Consider the following 25,278-nt stretch of genomic DNA (forward strand, 5'->3'; position numbering starts at 1 on the left):
ACTGGATTTCAGGGCCCAAAAACTAAAATATAGTATTAAAAATCTTTAGTTTTATCTTCCTTTTTGTATACAATATTCAATGATAGAGCTCCAGAATTCCATACAGTTCCTTGCTTTTGCTTCTTTTCCTACCAATAAAACAGATTCTAGACGGGCTTTAATTCAGAGAGTATCCACTTGAAGCTAAGAATTTCTTCTTTCTGGCTCACCTGATTTTTTATATCTTTATCTGAAGTGAATTGCTATATAAGACCTAATTTCCCATCACCAGCATTATCAGTAATTTTTCTAGTGTTCATTCATTTATATAACAAAGATATGAAAAAGCAATAAAATATTCAAATAATTGCACAAATGCTGCTGAACAAAGACAGCAATGTTGCTGAAACTGGTTACAGGCAGGCAGCTCTCAGAATATTCCTTTGTCACGATTGCATGACATAATCCAAAACCCTTGCATGAAAACATGTTTAGGATGTCATTAATATACAATGTGAAAGAGAAGGTTATACACACAGTCAGAAATTTGAACACGAAATCAATCACTTATATTGTGGAATTCAAAATCAAAACACTTCCTGCTGCCTCACTGTCAGTCATTTATAGCCTGGCATAAATTAGGTTGATGTGATAATCTCCTAATTATATCTAGCTGCATTCCTCAGTAAAGAAATGGCATTTTGGAGTTGAGGGTAGAAGTTTGGGAAAGAAAGGCAAAGGGTATTTTGGAAGCTTAGGGGCTGATATGGTTTGGCTCTGTGTCCCCAAAGAGTGCTGTGGCTTCAGAGGGTTCAAGTCCCAAGACTTGGCAGCTTCCATGTGGTATTGAGCCTGCGAGTGCACAGAAGTCAAGAATTGGGGTTTGGGAATCTCCGCCTAGATTTCAGAAGATGTATGGAAATGCCTGGATGCCCAGACAGAAGTTTGCTGCAGGGGCAGGGCACTCATGGAGAACCTCTGCTAGGGCAGTGCAGAAGAGAAATGTGAGGTCAGAGCCCCCACATAGAGTCCCTACTGGGGCACTGCCTAGTGGAGCTGTGACAAGAGGGCCACCGACCTCCAGACCCCAGAATGGTAGATCCACCAACCGCTTACACTGTTGGCCTGGAAAAGCTGCAGACACTCAACACTAGCCTGTGAAAGCAGCCAGGAGGGAGGCTGTACCCTTCAAAGCCACAGGGGTGGAGCTGCCCAAGAACATGGGAACCCACCTCTTGCATCAGTGTGACCTGGATGTGAGACCTGGAGTCACAGAAGATCATTTCGGAGCTTTAAAATTTGACTGCCCTGCTGGATTTTGGACTTGCATGGGCCTTTGTAACCACTTTGTTTTGGCCAATTCCTCCCATTTGGAACTGCTGTACTTACCCAATACCTGTACCCCCATTGTATCTAAGAAGTAACTAGCTTGCTTTTGATTTTACAGGCTCATAGGCAGAAGAGATTTGCCTTGTCTCAGATGAGACTTTGGACTTTCGGGTTAATGCTGAAATGAGTTAAGACTTTGGGGAACTGCTGTGAAGGCATGATTGGTTTTGAAATGTGAGGACATGATTGGTTTTGAAACGTGAGGACATGAGATTAGGAGGGGCCAGGGGCTGAATGATATAGTTTGGCTCTGTGTCCCCACCCGAATCTCATCTTGAATTGTACTTCCATAATTCCCATGTGTTGTGGGAAGGATCCAGTGGGAGATAATTTGAATCATGGGGGTGGTTTCCCCCAGACTGTTCTCGTGGTAGTAAATAAGCTTCAGGAGATCTGATGGTTTTATGGGGGGTTTCTGCTTTTGCTTCTCTCTCATTTTCTCTTGCCACCAACATGTAAGAAGTGCCTTTTGCTTCCCGCCATGATTCTGAGGCCTCCCCAGCCATGTGAACTTTAAATCCAATTAAACCTCTTTTTCTTCCAGAAAAAGTCTTCCAAACCTAGTCTCAAGTTTGTCTTTATCAGCAGAATGGAAGTGGACTAATACAGGGGCATTTAAAGGAAGAGCAATTCCTTGACCAAGGTATTCTGGAAAGCCACAGAACAGGCATAGGAGGAACAGGCAGCCGGGAGGCAAGAGTAGGGTGAGAGAGAAGGAGGAGGGAAAACAGCTGAACTGAAGTTCAACTACTCTGTATTTTCTCAAATATGCCTGGTAACTCTAGTTTACTCACTTAATTCCATTCCTATATACATCAAATATTTAGCCAACATCAAATATTCAACAAATAGTAAGTGCCTATTCCATGCCAGATGCCACACAAGGCTATGGAAACAAGATAAAAATTACATACCACCTGCCTTGGTGTGTAAATCCCCATATCTGGTGCCCTCATCCAGTCCCAGAGTGAGATAGAGCAGGGACACTTCTTAGGGGTCTGTGGGTCCCAAGCATAGAAATAACAGAAAATCCTGAGTTCCTTCAAGGGAATTTCCAGGTACCTAGCTCTCCCTGAGAAATAAATGAGCAACTAGAAAAGCAAGAAGGTAATAGTAGCTTAAAACAATCTCCCAGGAAGTTAAAATAATACAATGTTTGGTTCTCTATAGAAAGTAAAGATAGAATCTTAACATATGTTCCTGAGTTGTTTTTCAGAAACCCAGACCCCCACCGAACAGCATGTAGACCTCAGATAGGAGGAACTGAGGACTGATCTCTGATCACTTCTCTTTGCTGTAAATTTCTTCCTGATGGTCCTGAAAGAAGTCACACCACAAACCAGAGCTAACAATCTTTTCTGCTGACCCAGATCTTAAACAAAGCTTCCCTTCCTTAACCAATTGCAAACCAGAAAATCTTTTAATCTACCTATGACCTGCCCCCACTTCAAGATATCCCACCCTTTGTAGGCCAAACCAATGTGTAACCTCTGCATATTGATTTATGATTTTGTCTGTAACTTCTGCTTTCCTAAAACTTAACCATGCCTTTAAGAACTCGACTTGCAAGCCATTGAGGAGATCAGGTCTTTCAGCATAAGCTGCACTATTCTCCTTGCTTGGCACCCTGCAAATAAATGCCCTCCTTTCTTCCACTGCAAACCTCAGTGTGGATGTTTGGCCTTACCGCGCCAGGTGAGCAGGCCCCAGTTAGTTCAGTTCAATAACAAGAGGGGAGAATGTCCAGGAAGACTAAGGGAAGAATGTGAGATAAAGAAAGGAAGAAAATGATGTTTAATCCTCATTTTTAAGTAGAAATGGGAGTTTGCAACAACAACAAAAAAGTAGAATAGAGGGATTCCAGCATGAGCAATGGCATGAAAACAGAATGGGGTAGGGAACCAAGCAGCTGGGTCTTGTTTGAGTTTAAGGTGTGCATTAGAGGTATGTGGGAGCTGATACCAAGAAAGGGTGTACTTATCCTGTAAGCAACGGGAAGCCATTAAGCAAAGAAAAGCCATTAAGCAAAAGGAGTGGAAGATCAGATCTTATTTCAGATAGCTTACTCTGCCAACAGTATCATAAAAAGTGAACTGAAACCCAAAGCCAAGGAAACCAGATAACAGGCTTTTGTAAGAGCCAATTCCTACATTGTCTCTGGCTTAGCGGCTTTTACATTTGTCACTATTACATTTTGTTTTATTTTATATACATATATTTTTTTTTATTTTTTAGAGATGGGGATCTCACCATGTTGCTCAGGCTGGTCACAAACTCCTGGCTTCTAAAAATCTTCCCATCTCAGCCTCCTGAGTAGAACATTTTATTTAATTAGATGCTACTCATCTTTCTAGCGATTGCCTTCACCAGGTGACTGCAATTTATCCTCAAACAGGGACACTTTTTAAGATGGGATGCTAAAACAACAGACATAAACTCAAATTCTCCCCCTCCTCAGCCCCTACCAAAGGGCTAATAGAATCTGCCCATCACTGGGTGTTGTTAGCATAACACATACTTGACCCTCAAAAAATGACAACTCTTGCTTTTCTACTTAGTTTTTATTTTTTAATTTGGAAAGCTAACAATAATAAATCACTTTTGTTATGGTCTGGGCTTATAAATTCCAGCACACTGCCTGGAAATGCGTTAGCTCAGGAGGGGGACAGTTTACTAATTTGTCAATCATCAGCCCACTAGTGCACTTTTATATACATATAAAATATACATATTATATATTATATATATTATATATATATATAGTGGGGGGGGAGAGAGAGAGAGAGAGAATATGACATGGAGAGAGAGAATTAAGGCACACTAATGTCTCCATCACCAAAATGGAGAGATCATTGGTTTTGTGAACTATCTCAGATTGGCTGCCTTCTGACATTAAGGATGCCTCTAGGCTGACCCTTCCAATAACTTCCAACTCTCAGTTTAACATATACTCAGAAAACACAAAATAATTTTAATATTATTCTTAAAAAAATTAGGAAGCTATATATTCTTTTAAAAATATTGTAACATATTCCAAAGCCAAATATTGATGTCCACTAAAAGAGTTTACTAGTGTTTCTTTGAGCAACTTAGGTAAAAAAGAGTTAACTAAATATATCTAAAAAGAAATTTCTTGTTAGCTTCATGGATGATTCCCATACTGTCACCCTATCAGTTGGCAGTATCTCCGTTTTCCTAAGCTACACACACTACTTCAGCTTTAATTAAAAGGCCCGTTGCCATAGTTTCTCGGCGAACAGCTCAAGGCATGCTTGAGTCCATTATTAACTGAAGTTTCTAGAGAAATTGTAATATAGCAGTAGCCAGCCAAAATTTCCCAATTTTATCTCCCACCCAGAACAGCTGATGATTCAGACATACAGCTAGGTAATCCAAATATTTCAAGAGAGTCTAAACAATTAAGAATGTATTTGGGATTCACTTTGGGATGCCCCACAACCGTTTTTAAAACAAGAGGCAGTCACACTCTAGATCAGTCTGAAATGCTCGCAACTGCCTGCTGCCTGCTGCGTGCAGCTCACTGCAGAGTGGGCAGTAGCAGGAATATACTATTTAATGTTCTTTTAATGATTCTTCAAAGTTGGTCAGTTAGTTATTTAAAACTTGTCAATGGTCTACTGCTTAATTACTTCCTAATGTGAAATTTCTACTCTTTGTAAACTCATCAGTAAATATGAAGAGATACATATTGTTTTCTTTAAAATCTGCAAGTAGTTCTTTAACCTCAATCTATTTTATGTACAGAAGTTGGAGACAAATACAGAAAATATAAAGAATAATGAGATTGCCGGGCACGGTAGCTCACACCTGTAATCCCAGCACTTCGGGAGGCCAAAGTGGGCAGATCACGAGGTCAAGAGATCGAGACCGTCCTGGCCAACATGGTGAAAACCCGTCTCTACTAAAATACAAAAATTAGCTGGGCATGGTGGTGCGTGCCTGTAGTCCCAGCTACTCAGGAGGCTGAGGCAGGAGAATTGCTTGAACCCGGGAGGCAGAGGTTGCAGTGAGCCGAGATCACACCACTGCACTCCAGCCTGGTGACAGAACGAGACTCTGCCTCAAAAAAAGAAAAAAGAAAAACAAAAAGAATAATGAGATTGGACCAAAAAAATAAGAAAAGAAACTTCTCCAAAATGAATAATCTATTGATGTTTGATTCCTAAAAAATTTGTATAATGGTAAAATAAATGGAATCTTCAGTATTTCGTGAGTTATATGTAGCAATACACATCTCTACCAGCATCATCTTACCAACTGTCAAAATCCTACAAGATTTTCTAAAGGGTAAATAAATAAAAAGAGAAAAGTAACAAGCTTGAAGTGGATGGAGGACAGACTAGTTAAAGTCAGTTCGTGTTCCCATTTACAATAAAGTAGAATAAGCACGTCTCTCACTGAACGCAGCTGTAAAACTGAACAGAATGCATTGAGCAGCTACTTGAGGATTCTGAAACGTAAACAGCAGCAGGCCAATTGAAGTAAAAAGGCCAAAATTCAAAGTATATGAAAACCAGTGGTGAGTTTGCCATTTTTGACCTCCATTATTCCCCAGACTGAATGCAATGCAGCAGTGCAGCCTGAAACCCAGAAATGGGTACTGAGGTTCAGATACAGAGCTCCAGAAAAAGTGCCCTAATTCTGGGTAGCGAGGTGAGAAGGAGAATTCTTAAGACTCAGAGAAAGTACAGAAATCACTCTTTTTTTTTTCTTTTCTCACAGCCCCTAAACAATACCACAGGCAGGGCAAACTCCTATTCCTTTATGTTTGGTTTTTATCTTCCTTCCTGGATGCAAGTGCGGTCACAGAAGTGTGCAACAGGACAGGATAACAAAAGCCCCAACTTTTTGGCTAGACAAACAAAAAGGGAATCCGAAAGTACTATCAACCATACGGAATTAAAAAGAGCAAAAGAGAATACCAGAAACAACTTTAGGCCAACAAACTAGATAACTTAGATGAAATGAACCATTTAGAAAGGCAAAAATTACCAAAGTGACTCAAGAAGAGAAGTAATCTGAATAGGCACATAAAAGTAAAGAAGTGGAATTAACAACTTAAAATTATCTTCCCACAGAGAAAACGCCAGCTCCAAATGGGTTCACTGGTGAAATCTTCCCAATATTTTTAAAAAACTAATACCAGCAATTTACAAACTCAAAAAACAGAGAAAAACTCAAACTATATGTAAGAACCAAAACTAAATTGCCTTGAAAAAAAAGCAGCAGGAAACCTATTTTATTATCTTGGATGAGGCAAACAATTCCTAGAAATGACACCAAAGTATAATCCATAAAGAAAAATAATTGATAAATTGGACTTATTAAAATTTTTTAACTTTGCACTTAAAAAGACACCATTAAGTAAATGAAAAGAGAAACCACAGACCATAAAAATAGGCAAACTATATATCTATTAAAGAATTTGTATCCAGAATGTATAAAGAACTCTTAAAATTCAATAAGAAAAAAAAATCAATTTTACAATGGACAAAAGATTTGAACACTTCACCAGAGAAGATATATGAATAGCTAAAAAGCATGTGAAAAGATGCTCAACATCATTAGTCTTTAGGGAAATGCAAATCAAAACTCGGAGCTATCACTACATATCCAATAGAATAGCTATAGTAAAAAAGACAGACAGTAACAAGTATTGCCAAGGATGTCAAGATACTGGACCCCACACACACTGCTGATGAGAATATTAAATTGTACAGCCATTTAAAAAAACAACTGGAGAATTTCTTTAAAAATTAAACTTACCATACAACCTAGCAATTTTACTCCTAGGTATCTGCCCAAGAGAAATGAAAATATATGTCCACACAATGGTTTTAAGCACATATTCACAGCGGTGCTATTTGTAATAGCTAATCATTAGGGAGACACGCCAATGTCCATCAACGGTAAATGGATAAATCAAGTATGGTATATTCATAGAATGAAATACTATTCAGCAATAAAAATGAACAAACTACTGATACATACTACAACATGGACAAATCTCAAAAACATTAAGCTACATGAAAGAAGCCAGATGTGAAAGACTACATATTATATGATTCTACTTATATGCAATGTCCAGGAGAGGCACTATCTATAGATACTGAAAGCAGCATGGGGTTAGGGATTGGAACAGAGATTGACTGCAAACAGGCATGAGAAATCTTTTGGGGATGATGAAAAATATTCTAAAACTAGAAATTACACCTCTCTCTCTCTTTCTCTCTCTCTCTCTATATATATATGTTTTAAAAAAAATTTTTTTGAGATAGATTCTTGCTCTGTTGCCTATGCTGGAATGCAGTGGCATGATCATAGCTCACTGCAGCCTCAAACTCCTGGGCTCAAGTGATCCTCCTTATCTCAGCTTCCTGAGTAACTGGGACAACAGGTGCATACCATCATGCCCAGCTAATTTTTTTATTTTTTATTTCACTATGTTGCCCAGACTGGTCTTGAACTCCTGTCCTCAAGCAACCCTCCCGTCTCAGCCTCCCAAAGCACTGGGATTACAAGTATGAGCCACAGCACCCAGTCTGAAATTTTTGAAAAACTAAGTTGGGCCTAAAAACGTCTGGTAGAAGTAATTTCCATACACATGAAAGCCAAGAAATTGGAAAAGACTGCCCAGGGAAAAAAACAGAAAAAGCTTACCATGAGTACTTTAGGGATAGCAGACAGTAGCAAACCAAAAATAAATCAAAAGATTACCTACGGTAGATTGCAAAAATGGCCACAATACTATGTAACTCCTCCTATCAGGACTCTTCTCTACCCACTATGACTTGCTTTGGCCAAAACAATGTGTCAGCAGAGGCACTGTACAAGCCCAGATTCCAGACTTCAAGAGGCCTCATGCACTTCCACTCTTGCTGCTTTTGGAACCCAAATCTAACCACATGTGAACCAGCCTGAGTTGGCTTACTGGAAGAGGAGAGACCATGCAGAGGAAAACCGTGAGTCAGCCAGAGCTCATCAAAGATACCTGGGTGACTTCCAGCTGTGATGAGCCAAGCCTGATTCAGACCAGACCAAGTGCCCAACTGGGCACAGCCCAGATCACCAACCCACGGAATTGTAAGATAAATGATTAATGTCTAAGTTACTAAGTTTTAAATGGTTACAAAGAAGCAGCTAATTGATACACTACAAAGGGGCAGTGATGACTGCTAGACAGCATAATGAATCAAATGGTTGAGTTTTGTGAAGTTGTCCAATAAGGATATGCCTCCCAGGCACAAGAATAGAAAAGCAGTCACCAAGTCTGAGAGTTGGCAAAGTCACTGTGGCAGAAGGACTAATTAATTGCATGAGTGAAGTGAGAATAACAAAGTTTCTCAAAACTGTTGGTCCAAGGGTCTATAGTGAGCAGACTGCCAAGTGACATTAAATAAGAAGGTAATGACAGACTGACCCCCAAAGAAGATTTCAGTCGTGACGAAGGTAAGAAGGAAACTCCTTAAGAGCTCACAATAAGGTCCAGAGACAGAAGCAGGTATGATCAGAGAAGGACATGGCAGAATTCAAGATCTTGGTATGAGAGTAGTTCTAAGGCATGATACAATATGCACAAGGAGGAAGGATGGTTGGATGAATGGATGGATACGTGAATGAACAGATGGGGGGATAGATAAATAAAGAGCTACAGATAAACATAAATCGATAAGAAAAATTACTTACATAAAGATTAGAAAGTTCCCCTTATATCTAGGCTTTCCTTATAAATTTTCTGCTGTCCTTTTAAGTTGGTCAAACCATTTTCACTGTTTTTGCATTTTGTTTTTATTTCTTTTTTATATTTATTTTATTTTTATAGATGTCTATAGATTACTCTTCCAATAAAAATTATATAAATAAGTAGCCGGGCGTGGTGGCTCACGCCTGTAATCCCAGCACTTTGGGAGGCCGAGGCGGCTGGATCACTTGAGGTCAGGAGTTCAAGACCAGCCTGGCCAACATGATGAAATCCTGTCTCTACTAAAACTACAAAAAATTAGCCGGGTGTGGTGGTGGGCACCTGTAATCCCAGCTACTCAGGAGGCTCAGGCAGGAGAATCGCTTGAACCAGGGAGGTGGAGGTTGCAGTGAGCCGAGATCATGCCACTGCACTCCAGCCTGGGCAACAGAGCAAGACTCTGTCTCAAAAAAAAAAATTTTATATAAATAAGTCTAGCAGAAATGGAATAAAAAAAAGTTTCAATCATACTATCAAAAATGTCATAGTCTTAAATATACTGTCAGGTAATGTTTTATACACTCAAAATGACAGAAACTTCTTAAAGTAAAATAAATTCCACATTACCCCCATACACACACACACACACACACACACACACACAATAAAAATATGTACATATATATTTCTTAACCAACTTCACTGAGATACAAGGTACATATAATAAATTGCACCCATCTAAAGCAGCAGTTCTCAAAATGTGGTCCATAAACCTCTGGACCACAAGACTCTTTTAGGAATCCACAAAGTAATTTCATAATAATAAGCCATCTTAGTTTTACATTTTTGTAGCAATGTTAATATTATATTTTTCAAAAAAATCCATTTAATCTAATTTGTCACTTCTGTGGGCATCAACTTGTACAGTATATTCTCTTATCCTTTTTTTTCTTTTTATTTACTTTATTTTGAGACAGGGTCTTGCTGTCACCCAGGGCGGAGTGCAGTGGCGCAATCACAGCTCACTACAACCTTGACCTCCTGGGCTCAAGAGATCCTCCCACCTCAGCCTCTGGAGTAACTGGGACTGCAAGCCACCATGCCTGGCTTTTTTTTCTTTTTTTTCTCTTTTTGGAGAGTTGGGATCTCATTGTGTTGCCAAGACTGGTCTTGAACTCCTGGGCTCAAGTGATCCTCCCACCTCAGCCTCCCAAAATGCTGAGATTAGAGGCATGAGCCACTGCAACCAGTTTTCTTACCCTTCTAATGTCTGTGGGTTCCATAGTTATACCCTCTCTTTCATTTGTCATACCAGTGATTTGATCAGTCTAGCTAGAAGTTTATAAACTTTGTTCATCTAAGAGTCTAATTTGGTTTTCTCTTCTCAATTATATCCATGTTTGCTCTTACCTTTATTATGTTCTTCCTCTACTTATTTTGTGTTTAGTTTGCTTTTCCCCCCAACACCCTCTCCAACTTCTCAAGGTTGAAGCTTTGTTAATTGATTTTAGACTTTCCTTCTTTTCTAAGATAAGCAGTTAAAGCTATATGTTTCCCTCTGAGCACTGCTTTGGCTGCACCCCACAATTTTGAGATACTGTGTTTTCATTATCATTTAGTTTAAAATATTTTTAAATTTCCTTTATGGTTTCCTTATTGATACATGAATTATTTAGAAGAATGTTATTTAATTTATAAATATTTGAGATTTTCTTGGAGATATTACTGATTCCTATATAATTTGTATTATTTCAATCCTTTAAATTAATTGTGACTTGTATTCTGACACAGAATATAGTCTATCTTCGTGAATGAGTCATGTAAGTATGGTGTTTCTTTACAAATATTTATTTATTCATTTTAAGACAGGGTCTCGCTCTGTCACCCAGGCTGCAGTGCAATGGTGCTATCATGGTTCACCACAACTTCACCCACTTAGACTTAATCAATCATCCCACCTTAGCCTCCCAAGTAGTTGGGACTACAGTGCATGCCACTAAGCTTGGCTAATTTTTGTATTTTTGGAGAGACAGGGTTTTGTCATGTTGCCCAGGCTGGTCTCAAACTCCTGGGCTCAAATGATCCTACTACCTCGGCCTCCCAAAGTGTTAGGATTATAGGCATGAGCCACCGCGCCTGGCCAATGAGTGTGGTGTTTCTAGAAGTATCAGTTAGGTCAAGATAGTTGGTAGAGTTGTTTAGCTCTTTACCTACATTTTTACTGATTTTCTGTGTGGATGTTCTATCAATTGCTGAAAGAGGTATGCTTATAAACTCTGTTGATCACCAACTATGATTACAGCATTGTCTAATTCCGCCTTTACTTTTGAAATGTTTATGTCATACCTTTTGAGGTTAGGTTTATATTAGTTAGATACACATTTATGATAATGTCTTCCAGAATGATTGGTCCTTTCATCATTGCGGAACATCCCTCTTTGTCTCTGTTAATACCATTTGCCTTGATTATCTACTTTACCTAATATTAATATAGCCACTCTAATCTTCTTATGATTATTGTTTGCATCATTTATATTTTTTCCATCCATTCACTTTCAGTCTATGTCTTTAAAGTGAATTTCTTATAAATAGCATAGAGTTAGGCCCTGCTATTTATTGATTCTGTTCATCTATGTCTCATAATTGGAGTGTTTGGCCCATTAATATTTAATGTAATTATTGATATTATTAGATTTAGGTCTATTATTTTATTATTTATTTTCAATCCGTCTCTCCTGGTTTTTTGTTCCTGTGTTCCCTTTTTCTTGCCTTCTTCAGGTCATTTGGATATGTTTTAGAAGTTCTAGTTGGGTTTATCTCTTGGGTTTCCTTTTTTTAATTAGTTGCTCTGAGAGTTAAAATATGCATCCTTAACTTTTCATTCTACCTAAGTTAATATGCCACTTCACATAAAATGTAGAAACTTTGCAAATGTATAGGAATTCCATTACTCCCCTGCCATTCTTTACACTAAAGGTGTCAAACATCTATATATTTTATACACCCCACAGGACAATGTTATAATTTGTGCTCTATATTTACTCTAATATTTGCCATTTCTCTTTTTTTTTTTTTTTTTTAAGAGATAGGGCCTTGCTCTGCTGCCCAGGCTAGAGTGCAGTGGTATGATCATGGCTCACTGTAGCTTCGAACTCCTGGGCTTAAAAGCAGTCAGCCACCTCAGCCTCCCAAGTAGTTAGGACTATAGGAGCACATCACCATGCCCGACAAAATTTTTAAATTATTTTTTGTATAGACAAGGTTTTGCTATATTGCCCAGGCCGGTCTTGAATTCCTGAGCTCAAGCAATTCTCCTGCCTCCGCCTCCCAAAGTGCTGGGATTACAGGCATGAGCTACCATATCCAGTCCAATATTTGCCATTTCTGACGCTCTTTATTCAAATATACCACCACATTTCTCAAAATTAGTTAAACAGATTACCAAAGCACAGCATTTGGCTCTCATTTGGCATTAATGCATAAATTATACATAAAAATTGCCTCAAATCTTTCCTTTTAAGTTTATGACAGTTAAAGCAATACCACGTGGCACTAATGTGACTGTAAGTAAAACACAAATTCAGGAACTGGAATTGGATGACAGTACTGGTTATAAGGTAAAATGGTTACAAAATAATTCAGAATTATTTTTAGATTACAAATTGAAATACAAACATTAAATATTAAACTTTGATTTAAAACTCTCAAAGGATGAAAGTCCTTTCAATTAAAAAAAAAAAAGTCAGGGATATTTTCAACTTATTTTCTTTTTTTTTCTTTTTCTTTTTTTTTTTTTTGAGATGGATTTTCACTCTTGTTGCCCAGGCTGGAGTGCAATGGCACGATCTCAGCTCAGCTCACCGTAACCTCCACCTCCCAGGCTCAAGCGACTCTCCCACCTCAGCCTCCCAAGTAGCTGGGATTACAGGGGGCCCGCCACCACACCTGGCTGATTTTGTATTTTTAGTAGAGACGGGGTTTCTCTATGTTGGTCAGGCTGATCTCAAACTCCCAACCTCAGGTGATTTGCCCTCCTCGGCCTCCCAAAGTGCTGGGATTACAGGCATGAGCCACCGCGCCCAGCCAATTTCAATTCATTTTCTAACGTGTCTGATCTGTGTATCCGTGAAGTAAACACAGGGTAAGACGTAAGTAAGGTATAACTATATGTCTAAAATAAAATACGGGGCCAGGCAGAGTGGCTCATGCATGTAATCCCAGCACTTTGGGAGACCAAAGTGGGTGGATCACATGAAGTCAGGAGTTTGAGACCAACCTGGCCAACATGGTGAAATCTTGTCTCTACTAAAAATATAAAAATTAGCTGGGCATGGTGGTGAGTGCCTGTAATCCCAGCTACTCGGGCAGCTGAGGCAGGAGAATCACTTGAACCCAGGAGGCAGAGGTTGCAGTGAGCTGAGATCACGCCACTGTACTCCAGCCTGGGCAACAGAGAGAGACCCTGTCTCAAATTAATAAATAAAAATAAGATACAATATGAAAAGCATCTGTCTCTTTCCCCTTAAGGAAAAGAGGGATACAGGATATTTGGGGAAGTTAGCAAATTCATGAGAATTGAGAATGAAACTGACTTGTAGAAAACTTCAAATATTCATTCATTCATCCAACATTTACTGAGCTTCACTATGTGTCAGATTCTAAACTAAGAACTGAGGTTTTAGACTGCCTTTAAGAGTCTCACAATAACAAAAAAAAAAACCACTAAATTGTTACTACGAGGTGGGAGTCATGAAAGTTTCCCTAAGGAGATAACTTATGAACTGGACTTTCAAGAAAAAGCAAGTTACCCTTTTTTTTTGTTTTGAGTATTTTTGTTTTTGTTGGAGGTGTATGAGAAAAGAGAGGAAAGAAATAGAAAGAGGCTTTCTTAGTTGGAAATAACATGGACAAAAACAATAATCCTAAAAGATCATGGTCTGTTTGAAGAATTATAAGAAGTGTGGACAAATGGTAGACTCGACCTATCACAGGACATCAGTACAAGGAACCCTTTGACATTATACTAAGAATGAACTTTATGATCTTGAAAGAAGTGGGAAGCTATTGAAGGATTTTAAGTAGGGGAGAAATATGCATTCCCCAACTCTTTCTCCCTTGCCTACCTCTACTACAGACACTAGAAAAGATAAAATCTCACATCCCAAGCCTCCTTTATAGTGACAGATGGCCTGTGACAGTTCTGGCCAGTGAAGGGTAAGCAGAAATCTAACTGAAAAGTCTTCTGGAAAATATTCAGATTTTCTGATAAATAACCATGGCTGGCTCTGCCCCTTCCCTCCCTTCCTTCCTTGAATTTAGACACCATATCTGTAACTGTGCCAACCATTCTCCAGCCACAAGAGAATGACAAGATTATCCCAAATATACTGAAAATGACATGGTAGAACTGCTCAAGCAAAGCCTGTGGCCATCTCTAGCCTTCTTGTTATGAGAGAATAGAAATCCCTGTTTATTAATAACCCATTTTAAGTTGGGTTTTCTATTACTTAAATCTGAATGTCTCCATAACTTATAGAAGTTTGAATAATTAATTTGTATTTTCAAATGATCTTTATTAAATTGGTGTGGATGAGTTGGGCAAGGAGATGCAGAGAGACTTGTCCAGAGGCTTATTATAGGGCTTGAACCAAAGAAACAGCAATGGGAATACAACGAAAGGCAGAGTCCAGAGATATTTAAAAGAGAAGACAGATGGGGCAGGATGGATGAGGGAGCCATCTATTCTATCTTCTATATTCCTAGTTTGAAAAACTGCAGGGGTTTGGGGACTGGATGTGAGAATATTGCCATTCTCCAAAATAGATGCATAAGATGTGGTAAAAGACTGATGATTCAGTTTTGGACATGTTCAGTTTGAAATGCCAATGGGACATCTATGGGAAAATGAGGAAAAAGCAGGTGACTCTGAACCTAGAGATCAAAAGTGAGGTCTAAATTTGATAGGCAGATTTCAGAGTAACCATGATATGGGGGTAAACTAAAACAGTGAGTATGGTGAGATCCCACAAGTAAAATCTAAATAGGCAAAAATGAGGCCCACCAAACCTATTGCTAGAAAGTAGTGCTTGGTTGGGCAGCACATATATGAAAATTGGAAAGATACAGAGAAGATTAGCATGGCCCCTGCACAAGGATGAAACACTGAAATATAAATTTGTGAAGCATTCCATATTTAAAAAAAAAAAAGAATGAAGATTAGTGGCTGCCTATAGGTAAAGGATGAAGGAAGGAGGGAAATAGGGAATAATTGCTAATGGGTATAGGTTTATTTTGGGGGTGATGAAAATGTTCTAAAATTAAGTTGTGATGATGGTTGCACAACCTTGTGAATATACCAAAAACCACTTAATTATACACTTAAATGGGTGAACTGTATGGTATGTAAATTATATCTCAATAAAGCTGTTTTCTTCTTTTAAGTAGGCCCAAGACAGGGAATATCAAGTTATAAGTAGGAAGAGGATTCAGTCCAGAAACAGAGAGCGCCAGGGCCAGAAAGGGGCAGGGGATTAAGAGGGTGTTGTCTAGAAACCCGGAAGGAAATATCAAGAAGGAATCAGTGGCCAATAGTATCAAATACTGGATAGATCAACTAAATTAAAGACTGAAACAATCAATATATCAATTTGGAAATCATTGGTGAGCTAAGTGAGTGGTTCTAAATAGTAGCAGCAGAAGCCAGATTAAATTGAGGAATAAATGAGAGGTGAGGAATAGAAGGTAACAAAGAAGCTTTTTCAGGAAACTTTTCTTGTCAAGAGAAGAGTTGGTGACATAGGGAGGTTTTGTGCTGTTGCTGTTATTTCCAATAGGAAGCACATATGATGTTTATAGGTAAGGGAAAGGAGCCAGCAGAGAAGGAGCAATTGAGGATAAAGGAGGGGATGACTAATAGAATATCCCCCAAGATGGGAAGAAAAGAATTCACAACATAAGCATAAAATATCAGTGTGGACGACAGATGAATTTTTCATTGGACTGGGAAGGCAGGCTAAGATGCCAGTTAGTTCATAGGTGCAATAAGTTTAAGGAGCTATTACTTGATGCATTAATTGTGAGTCAGGAGATAAAAGGTCACTGGCTGAAGGTAAGGGAGTAGGCCTGAGGATTTCATAGGAGGGTAAACATTTAGGAATAATTATTATAGAAGAGAAATTTTAAAGGAAGAAGTTGAAAAGTTGCTACATACATTTCAAATACTTTTAAAAACTTTAATGTATTTCATTCAATAAAAAGGTCTTTTACATAATGAATTACCTGCAAATTTATTATACTTCGTATTAAAATTTGTAATGACCACACTAAACACATGAGCAAGTTCCCATAAATCCCTGGAGAGATGGTGTCTGCAGTCAGAATATAACCCAGTGATGCTGATCCTTGGACCTCAAAAACATGGTACCCTTCAAAAACTCAGCCTCGGGGTCACCAGAAAGGCCCCCAACTGGCCATTTTCCAAGGCCCTCTGCAGCAGAGGCCATAACTCTTTGTTCTCCCTGGGTGAAAGAAGAGTGATTGGGTGGTTTTGTTATAGTTGCTGGAAAAGAAATCAAATGGTGATTTTTTGCTACTCTCTCGTTTTGTTTTGTTTTTTTCTGAGACAGAATCTTGCTCTTTCACCAGGCTGGAGTGCAGTGGCGCGATCTTGGCTCACTGCAACCTCCACCTCCCAGGTTCAAACGATTCTTCTGCCTCAGCCTCCCGAGTAGCTAGGACTACAGGCATGTGCCATCACACCCAGCTAATTTTTGTATTTTAGTAAAGACAGGGTTTCACCATGTTGACCAGGATGTTCTCCATCTTGTGATTCACCCACCTCAGCCTCCGAAAGTTCTGGAATTACAGGCGTGAGCCACCACGCCCAGCCTGCTTCTCTTAAGAGGACTCACAGCAGATGCCCTCCTAAAGTGTTCAAATAAAATAATGTTATGTCAAAGCCTTTTGTCAACTGTCATGTAGTATACACGAATCATTTTTATTATAGCTGACACCTATGTCTACTTCCAGCACTATATTCCTTTATGCAATCTCAAGAGTCCCTCTCTCTAACCATACTGGTGTACACCAAGCTCTGAAAACAGGCATGTGCTTTCCTAAATCTTGTCTATCCTCATGCCCTTATAACAACCTGGGATTTTGCTCTCATTTCTCTGAATCTACTCAGGTACAGTGTACCCCACTTATCCACCACAGATCCATTCCAAGACCCCAGTGGATGCCTTAAACCATGAATAGTACTAAACCCTATACATACTATGTTTTTTTCCTATACAAACACACCTATGATAAAGTGTAATTTAAGTAAGTAAATCTGATGCAACACATTGCCATCAATCAGAATATGTTTTCTATTCATGTCTTCCACCCACATATTTAATATCTTTTCCATCCTAACTAAGCACTCATCATGCCCTGTGGCCATAACTTTTACAGTTTAAAGTGTGACAGCAAAACTATCAGGAATTTCTTTTTCCTTCTTCACAATTTCACAGATAGAAGATTCATTCTTGTGGTATATCTCAGAAGCTTCAGCATACAATTTTTTTTTCCTTTCCTTACTAAGTCAAGAAGTTTTACCTTTTCACTTTAAGGAAGCATTTTGTGGCTTCTCTTTGGCATATCTGAATTGCCAGCATCACTACTCTTGCACTATGGGGCCATTATTAAGTAAAATAAGGGTGACTTGAACACAAGTGTGGCAATACAGTTGACGGTAAACCTGATAACTGAGATGGCCAGAGTATAAAGTATGGATTTGCTAGACTAAGGGATGATTCACATGTTGGGCAGGACAAAGTGGGATTGGAGCAGGGCAGCTCAGGGTTCCATCGGGCTACTCAGAGTGGCACGCAATTTCAAACTTATGAATCCTTTATTTCTGTAATTTTCCACTCAATATTTTCACACCACAGTTGGCCACGGGTAACTGAAGCCATGGAAAGCAAAACCACACAAAAGAGGGGACTACTGTACTTACCATACAACCTTCAGGCTTCAGCATAAATATCACTCCTCTTGGAAGGCTTCTCTAATCACTTGAGCTAGAAGCAACCATTTCACCAGAACTATTCCAACCATTCCTTTTCTATACATAATTTGTTACTTGGTATTTACGCTAATGATGCTTTTTTTCTTTACCTGCCTTAAGCATCTAGAAGACAGGAATCATGTTTTCATGGTGCCTCTACAGCATGACACTTTGTATGTAGTAGATACTTGACCTATTACTTCTGGAAGGGGCTCAGAGATCATTCTCACATTACCAGTCATAATACAAAATCTAAGTATCAGTGACAAAAGAGACTTGACCAAGGTGACACAGTTAGTTCGTGGCAGAGCTAGAACCCAAAACCAGAATTTTGAACTCATATTCTTATAATCCTTACATTATGCCAATAATTATTGTTATTACCCTAGTTCCATTTTGCCATCCAGATCTCAAAGAGAGTCATTCTTGAGCCTTAAGATTACATAAAGATGCAAACTTCTCTGGAAAATATTTTGTTTCAATTCTAATCTAGATGAATTTAATTGGCTTGGATGCATGAAAAAAAGTGAGAGTTTTTGTTTGTTTGTTTTTGTTGTTTTGTTTTTGTGTTTTGTCACCATGTAGCTAAAGTCAGCATTAATTATATGGTAGTGTTGACTCTGGTATGATAAACTCTGTGAATAGGATTAATTTGTCTTTTTTACATATGTATTGGCTGTACACTTTTACACAGCAGCCTCCGATGCTCTCATTGCATTTGTGATTCATAGTTGGAAACGGCACAGCAGTTCAGTTAGCATAACAGAAAAAACCAGTAACTATAAAATTTCAGCACTGACATTGGGAGTGACCTAGAAGGAACTGTCAAGGGCAGGGGCTCCATCTCCAGCCCTTTGTTAGCCCTATTGTCTAACACAGTACTTTGGACAGAAAGAGAAAATAAATGTGTTTATTTGAAAAATAATTGGGTGACACTCAATGAATACTACATCATGTGCACACTTACAACTTACGACTGATTTAATTAGTGTAAATTAATTTAGACCTAAAACGTAACTCTAGACAAATTATTTATTTATAAAGATAACCTAATTATAAAGGATTGCTCAATAATAAACTATCACTTTCCCTAATCCACTAAATTAGGTAATTCTTAATGAAAGATGAAAATTTAATGAGATGCTGTGAAATGTGGTTATTTTGCTGGCCATTCTCCAGTGATTTGGTACAGGGACACTTGAGGAACATAATGAGGACAACAGGGCTTAGGTGGACCATTGTTTCATTTAGGATAACTTACATAATCACTGGAAAAAAACTAAAGGATTTGCCAGTTCAGTATTATAAGAAATGTCAACTAAAAACTCAATTTCTTTCAGTGAAAATTTTGGGCATATTATTCTCTGGGCTGTGAGTGACACAATTCAACACCAGAAGACAGACAATACGTAGCCAGATAATTCTTGTGTTACTCAGTCCTTATCTTGTTATGTGAGTCTTTGGGAACTGCTTAACTCTTTTGGTTCCTTTGCCTGAAACAGGAAATAGAGATATTTACTCAAAAATTGGTAGATATAGAACACACTCTTCTCCTTCCTTATGTCAGACAAGGCTTCCCTTATTCCACTGAGCTCATGAATAGGGATTATTTACCACTATTCACTCTGGATATTCTCAAAGGGCATTATAATAGTCTCCATTCTACTGAAGTACTCCCAAGACCCTTTCTTATAATCTAATGGTACCTCAATTACCCATATCACTTTCTGAAATTTCCTTAAAATCAGGATTGTCACAGCCTGACTTTCACCACAGGAATCTAGGGTAACAGTTTACCATTGTTTAAAGTCACAGCATAAAGCATTATAAATCCTCAGGAAAAGTATACTTCTTAGATAACAGGATTCTAGAAACCAGAATGAACGCTTGGTTTCTAGACTGTCTTGCTACATCAATGTGAAATCACTTCTCTTCATTAGCTGTTTAGCATAACAAGAACAAAAACACTGTATAAGTGTTTAATATGCATACATAAAACACATATTTCTATTACTGAAATGAAGTTACACTGTTCAGGCCTTGCTAGCTGCATTAATTATTTCACATTCTCATATGCTATTTATGAACATTTAGAAGACTACTAAAAAGCTAGTAAAGTTTGCAAGTATGTGAAAATGAAAAGGGTTGGCAGTTATGGTTCCAAAACATATTATAAACATCTATATTATTTATTTCTAGCTTCATGAGGAAGAAACTGAAAAAATGTGTTTATTATATACTTAGTGAGGAGAAAATAGCTGGAGCTCCTCAGATGAGGAAGGTGGCTTTTTTCCCTACTGCAGAACTTTCCCAAAGCAAACTGAGTCCTGGTGCGATGATTTTTTCTCTAGGAGTGTTTCTCTGACTACCTGAAAAGGAACCGGCTAAAACTTCCTGTGCAATTGGACTCCTTCCTGGGCGTGTGGGTACCAGAAGCAATACATTCTGCCAAGTAGAGCATCAAAGTACTCACTGAACTTCTTCATCTGTACAAGGGCTAGCCCAAAGCTTTTTCATGGTTCAAAGTGAGTCAGCAGATCCTAAACTCATTTTCCTCCTTTGACCATGGTAGAAATGCTGAAAGTGAGTTATCTACTTACTGAGAATGGAAGGAGAAACACAAAGTACTAAATTCTTAGTTCAATATAACTATGATTTGTCAGAAATCAAAATATTTTCTTGAATAATTATTTTGCAGCAGCTACTACTAAAAAGCAACAAGAATATTCATTATGCTACACAAATTCTATTTTTTAAAATATGTGTAAAACCAAGTAAATTCAGAGGTATTTCTCAAAGAGAAAATCTTGCAGAAAATGGCATCTTGATAGAAAAGAGAAAAGAAAAATATTCCCTATGTTTTCCTTAAGGGAAAATATTTCATTTATGTAAGCAAAGTAGTGATGAAACATGACATTCTTTTGCAACACAGTCCCGTAATTTTCACTTATAAAATAGCATTCTTTGAGTGGTTTATCAAAACAGCTTGCTGATGGGTAGCCCATCAACAAATTAAACTAATATTGCATTTAAATTTTTCAGAAAAAAATTCAAACCGAATCCATTTTGTTTCAATTTGTGACTTACATTTTTAGCACAAACTCCAGGGCAATTTTTAAAAGCCTGCAAAGATCCAGTAAGAGTTGAGATTTAGCAAATGTTGAATTCTGAGCGATGTCCTGAGAATGTGCATTTTTCTTTTCTGCCCAACTCTGAGTTCTATTTGCCCAGTTTCAGGAACTAGCACCCACTAGGAGATTTTTTTTTCATTCATTCATTCAATAAATATTTATTAATAACCCACTGTATACAAGGCACTGAGCCAAATAGTGGGGATACAGCCCTAAACAAGAAAGATATGGTCCTGCCCTCAAGGAGCTCACAGTCTAGTAGACAAGGCAAATACCACACAAAGATGTCAAACTATACCAGGAATCTTATGAAGTGAGTTAAGGCATTAAACAACTACCCCCAGCTTTCCTAACCAAATGCAAGCTCAGGACAAAAATATTCAACTGAGAGATAATTAAACAAGACATAGTTGTATCTCATTTTTTGTTTGTGCTTTAGCTGAAATATCTGATGGCTAGTATAATAATCCAAAACAGGATTATTATTCTTGTTCTATCATTTATGTGTGTGGAACTGGGTATCCCTTTTTAAAATCAAAATCTTATATTTTGGTGTTTGCACTCTGTCAATTATTTACTTCTCATCACATCTGAATGGGCTGCTCTATTGAATTAATCTCATATTCAAAAATTGTTGCTTTACGATAGTCCCGGTTTTTGATGTTTTCCATAAACTTTAATTAAGTAATTTAATAAAGACTTGGAAATTTGCAAACATTATCGTTTATTTTTATACATTTTAAAATTCAATTTTACAAAATATAATGATAGCTACCAAATACTGAATACTTATTATGAACTAAGTGGGATTTTTCTTTACACAATTTCTTGTAATTTCCTCCACCCTCCCATAACCCTGCAAGGTACTAATGGCCCTATCTTACAGATGGGTAAATCGAGGCACCGAGATGTATCACACAGCTAGTTAATGTAAAGCCAGGAATGGAACCTCTGATTACCTGACTGGTTAACTTATCCTCTCAAGAATCCTAAACTGAATAGAGTTCTCACCTTCCAGGGCTATATACAGTAGAATTACTCTTTGTGCAACATTTTAATGATATTGCAATAATACAGTTAAAGTTTTTAAGCAACTAGAACCCAATAAAACATCTAGGGTGGCATAAAATATCTGATTAACTAATGAAATGAAAGGCAAGATAACTTCAGGTAAATGGAGGGCGTTTAACTATGAAGTCTTTGCCAACATGAGTAAACTGCACCAAGCAGCAACCTCCAAGCCTGGCGGCGTGCAAATTTCCTAAAAAGAGGGGAAATTATCTTAGGATAAGTGGAGGTTGGCCTGAAAACTCCTAAAGAAATCCTAGGTCAGGGAGCGCTTGTGTTTCTTCAGTGGAGCTGGTTCCTGGGTGCAGTGATTAGGAGTTAATTGCCCTAGAGGGATGGTCCACGTTTTGAGAGTGGAGACTAGCACAAGCATTTAAGCACACACTACCATCAACGCTTTGCAAAAATCATCAGATGGTCCCCAATAAAACATGGAGAGCTTTATGAGAAAACAGAAATGTAAACTTGAAAATCGAAAATGAAATGCATATGGATCAAATTGTTCTGCACTAACCTCTTCGTTTATCCAAGTGAACAACCAGAGTCAACTGACAGCACCCAGAAAACACTTCCACCAGCAAAATACAAACTGTAAACTCAAGTGACATCCACCCTGTGGCTAAGTTTTTTAAGGTCTGCAGCACTTTTAGGGTTTGCCTTTTCCCCTCTTGTACAACAGCTCCACTACACAAGAAATTTGCTAAAACCGTTCGCTGGGCACTAATATGAAATCACTTAAAAGGAAACATGCCACTTTCGGCTAGGGGACAGCATGTTCGTCATTCAGTGTCCTACTGGTTTCTTAACACGCATATAATTAATATTGGTACTCAGGAAAGAGAACTTCTTCTGACCTTGAGCGTGCGCGCTAAATAAATTACCTCAGAACGAAAGTGGTGCGATCTCAAAACAGCATCTGGGGAGAAAAGAGAGAAATGAGACTTCATTTAACTCCTTGTTCTTCACCTACCGAGTGACTCATGACTTACCTGGGAGACCAGGGTCGAGAAAGCACATCGCAGACGCCTGGAATTCGGTGGGACATCCTGGGGGAGGGAGGAGGAGTCCTGGGGCCATCGGTCTCTACGTGATTTCTCCGCGAGAAGTTTGCATGAAAGTTCTGGGGGAGTTGGGGAGCCCCGAACTTTCCATGCCTTACTTTCTTACCCCTACGCTCCAGCGAAGGATGCGTGAAGGCGAGGCTGGCGCAGCCCCGGACTACGCTCAAATTACCCTTAAGGCTTTAGCAAACTGACTAAAAATTTGAGTTCTTTCCTCCCCTCCCTGCCCTCGGCATCGCCGTGGTTATTCAAACCTGGGAGACTGGAGGGCGGAGGTGAGGGCAAAAAGGGCAAGGGGCGTTAAAGAAACGCACTCAGCCTGGGGAGTGGGCAATGATGGGGCTAGGGGCAGCCGAGGAGAAGGCAGCGAGCCGCGCTTCACTCTCCAAATCGGCTTAATTGTTCCTGGTAGCCCGCAGAAACCCGTCGCGGCGTGTCTTACCTCGGCTTCTTGAACGACCCGAGAAGACCGATTTCATCGGATGCCTCCCTTTCTGGAGCTTGCGGTGCCAGCAGCAGAAGAAGACGATGGTGGCGATGGTGCCCAGCAGAAGCAACAAGAGGAAGAGGGCACATTGGATGCTGTAGGGTCTCAGCAAGACGAGGAAAGCCGCGGCGATCATGGTGCGGGCGAGGCGAGGGCGACTCGACGGCGGGGCTGGAGGGCGGCGGCACAGGCACCCGCGCTGGGCGCACGCCGGGACGGCGGGCACGGGTGAGCGCGGCTCAGCGCGTCATGCCTGGCGCTCGCGGCCCCGCGCCCAGCCCAATGGCTGCGCACCCCGCTCCAGCCGCGCTACGCGAGTGATCCAGGGCTGCGGGGAGCGCTTGCCATGACTCAGCAGACAGCGACGAGGCTGCGACTCGGCGGCTGGGATCCTCTCCCCTCCCTCCCCAGGCGCCCCCGCCCCCGTCCGTGCGCAGCCCCCGGGCGCAGCCCCGCCGGGGACGCGGCGAGTGGGGAGGAGCAGCGCCGCCGCCGCGGCCGCCCGGGCCCCGCGCATCGTCCTGCGGCCGCCGCCGACCTCAGCATCCCAGAAGCCGGGCGCACGTGGGTCGGGGCGGGGACGCGGCGCTCAGGCTGCAGCCGCGGCAGCCTGCGGGGGGCGGGAATGGGGCGCCGCGGCGGGGGCTCGGCTGATGACATCACGGCCAGGCTGCGGCAGCGCGGGCGCGCGGACATGGCTGCGGCGGTTTCGGCGGCGGCCGCGGGCTGCACCCGGGCCTGAGAGCCCAGCGCCCTCCCGCGGGGCCGCCCGCCAGTCCGCGCCGTCCGCGGGTGCATTGGCCGGGTGCCTCTAGCTTCCCGGACACCCGGAGCTTCCGCCTATCCAGCCTCCCTCGGCCAAATTGCTGCGGAGCCCGTCGTCAGGGGGCGCCAAGGAGCCAGGGGGAAAACCGTGAGGCGCTGACAGGAGCCTCCCGGCGGTGCTACCCTCCACCTCCCACCTCCCTGCGCCCCGCCCCGAGGTTGGGGCTTTGAAGGATGCAGCCGGGTGAGCTATTGCTTGTGGGGGGTTCCTCGCACTCTGAAGCGCGAGCGCCGGGAAGGGCCTTCCCTGGGAATTGGGATACTCCAGGAACGGGAGGCCCACTCCTCTCCAAGCCTCTCTAAACTAGGAGCGCTCCGGGGTAGTACGCTCTGGTCGGCAGAGGTGAACTCTTCCACCCCAAACTTGGTGCTTATCTCGCAGCTAAGAATTGGGCACTTTCGATCTTCTTGTATCCCTGGGTTTGCCCTAAAACCCTGACGCATTTAGTGCATTTGAAGGGCAAGGCGATTTCAGATTTAGGGACCTGGCAGATGAAGTAAGTTGGTACTTGGCTTATAAACATTTGGGGGAGAAATTTTTTAGGGAGTGTGAGGCAATAGTGATCTCTCACACTTGCAGGCACACT

At 40.3% G+C, this 25,278-nt stretch overlaps 2 protein-coding genes and 1 pseudogene across 26 annotated transcripts in view; 2 read left to right on the plus strand and 1 right to left on the minus strand.

Annotated features, from left to right (window-relative positions):
* Window positions 1-24,219, minus strand: part of DST (dystonin) — a 497,218-nt gene extending 472,999 nt beyond the window's left edge. For 14 of the 19 annotated variants that reach the window (XM_016955717.4, XM_054685905.2, XM_016955697.4 and 11 more), the window contains exons 1-2: window positions 23,822-24,106; window positions 23,173-23,234 (exon numbers count right to left, since the gene is read on the minus strand). In XM_016955717.4, coding sequence (XP_016811206.2) covers window positions 23,173-23,234; window positions 23,822-24,002 — 243 coding nt within the window. In that variant the 5' untranslated portion in view covers window positions 24,003-24,106. Of the gene's footprint in view, window positions 1-23,172; window positions 23,235-23,821 lie in introns of all 19 variants that reach the window. The other 5 variants (XM_016955718.3, XM_063812480.1, XM_016955699.4 and 2 more) reach the window with 2 other exon arrangements.
* Window positions 15,153-15,265, plus strand: LOC112209573 (U6 spliceosomal RNA; annotated as a pseudogene).
* Window positions 24,220-24,521: 302 nt separating the features above from the next.
* BEND6 (BEN domain containing 6) overlaps window positions 24,522-25,278 on the plus strand; it is a 72,155-nt gene continuing 71,398 nt past the window's right edge. For 4 of the 7 annotated variants that reach the window (XM_016955725.3, XM_054685910.2, XM_016955728.4 and 1 more), the window contains exon 1: window positions 24,549-24,875. The gene's annotated coding sequence lies outside the window, so the exon portion shown is untranslated. Of the gene's footprint in view, window positions 24,876-25,278 lie in introns of all 7 variants that reach the window. The other 3 variants (XM_009451498.4, XM_016955729.3, XR_010157719.1) reach the window with 2 other exon arrangements.

This window comes from Pan troglodytes, chromosome 5 (genome assembly GCF_028858775.2).
Source record: "Pan troglodytes isolate AG18354 chromosome 5, NHGRI_mPanTro3-v2.0_pri, whole genome shotgun sequence".
NCBI classification, from domain to species: Eukaryota; Metazoa; Chordata; class Mammalia; order Primates; family Hominidae; genus Pan; species Pan troglodytes.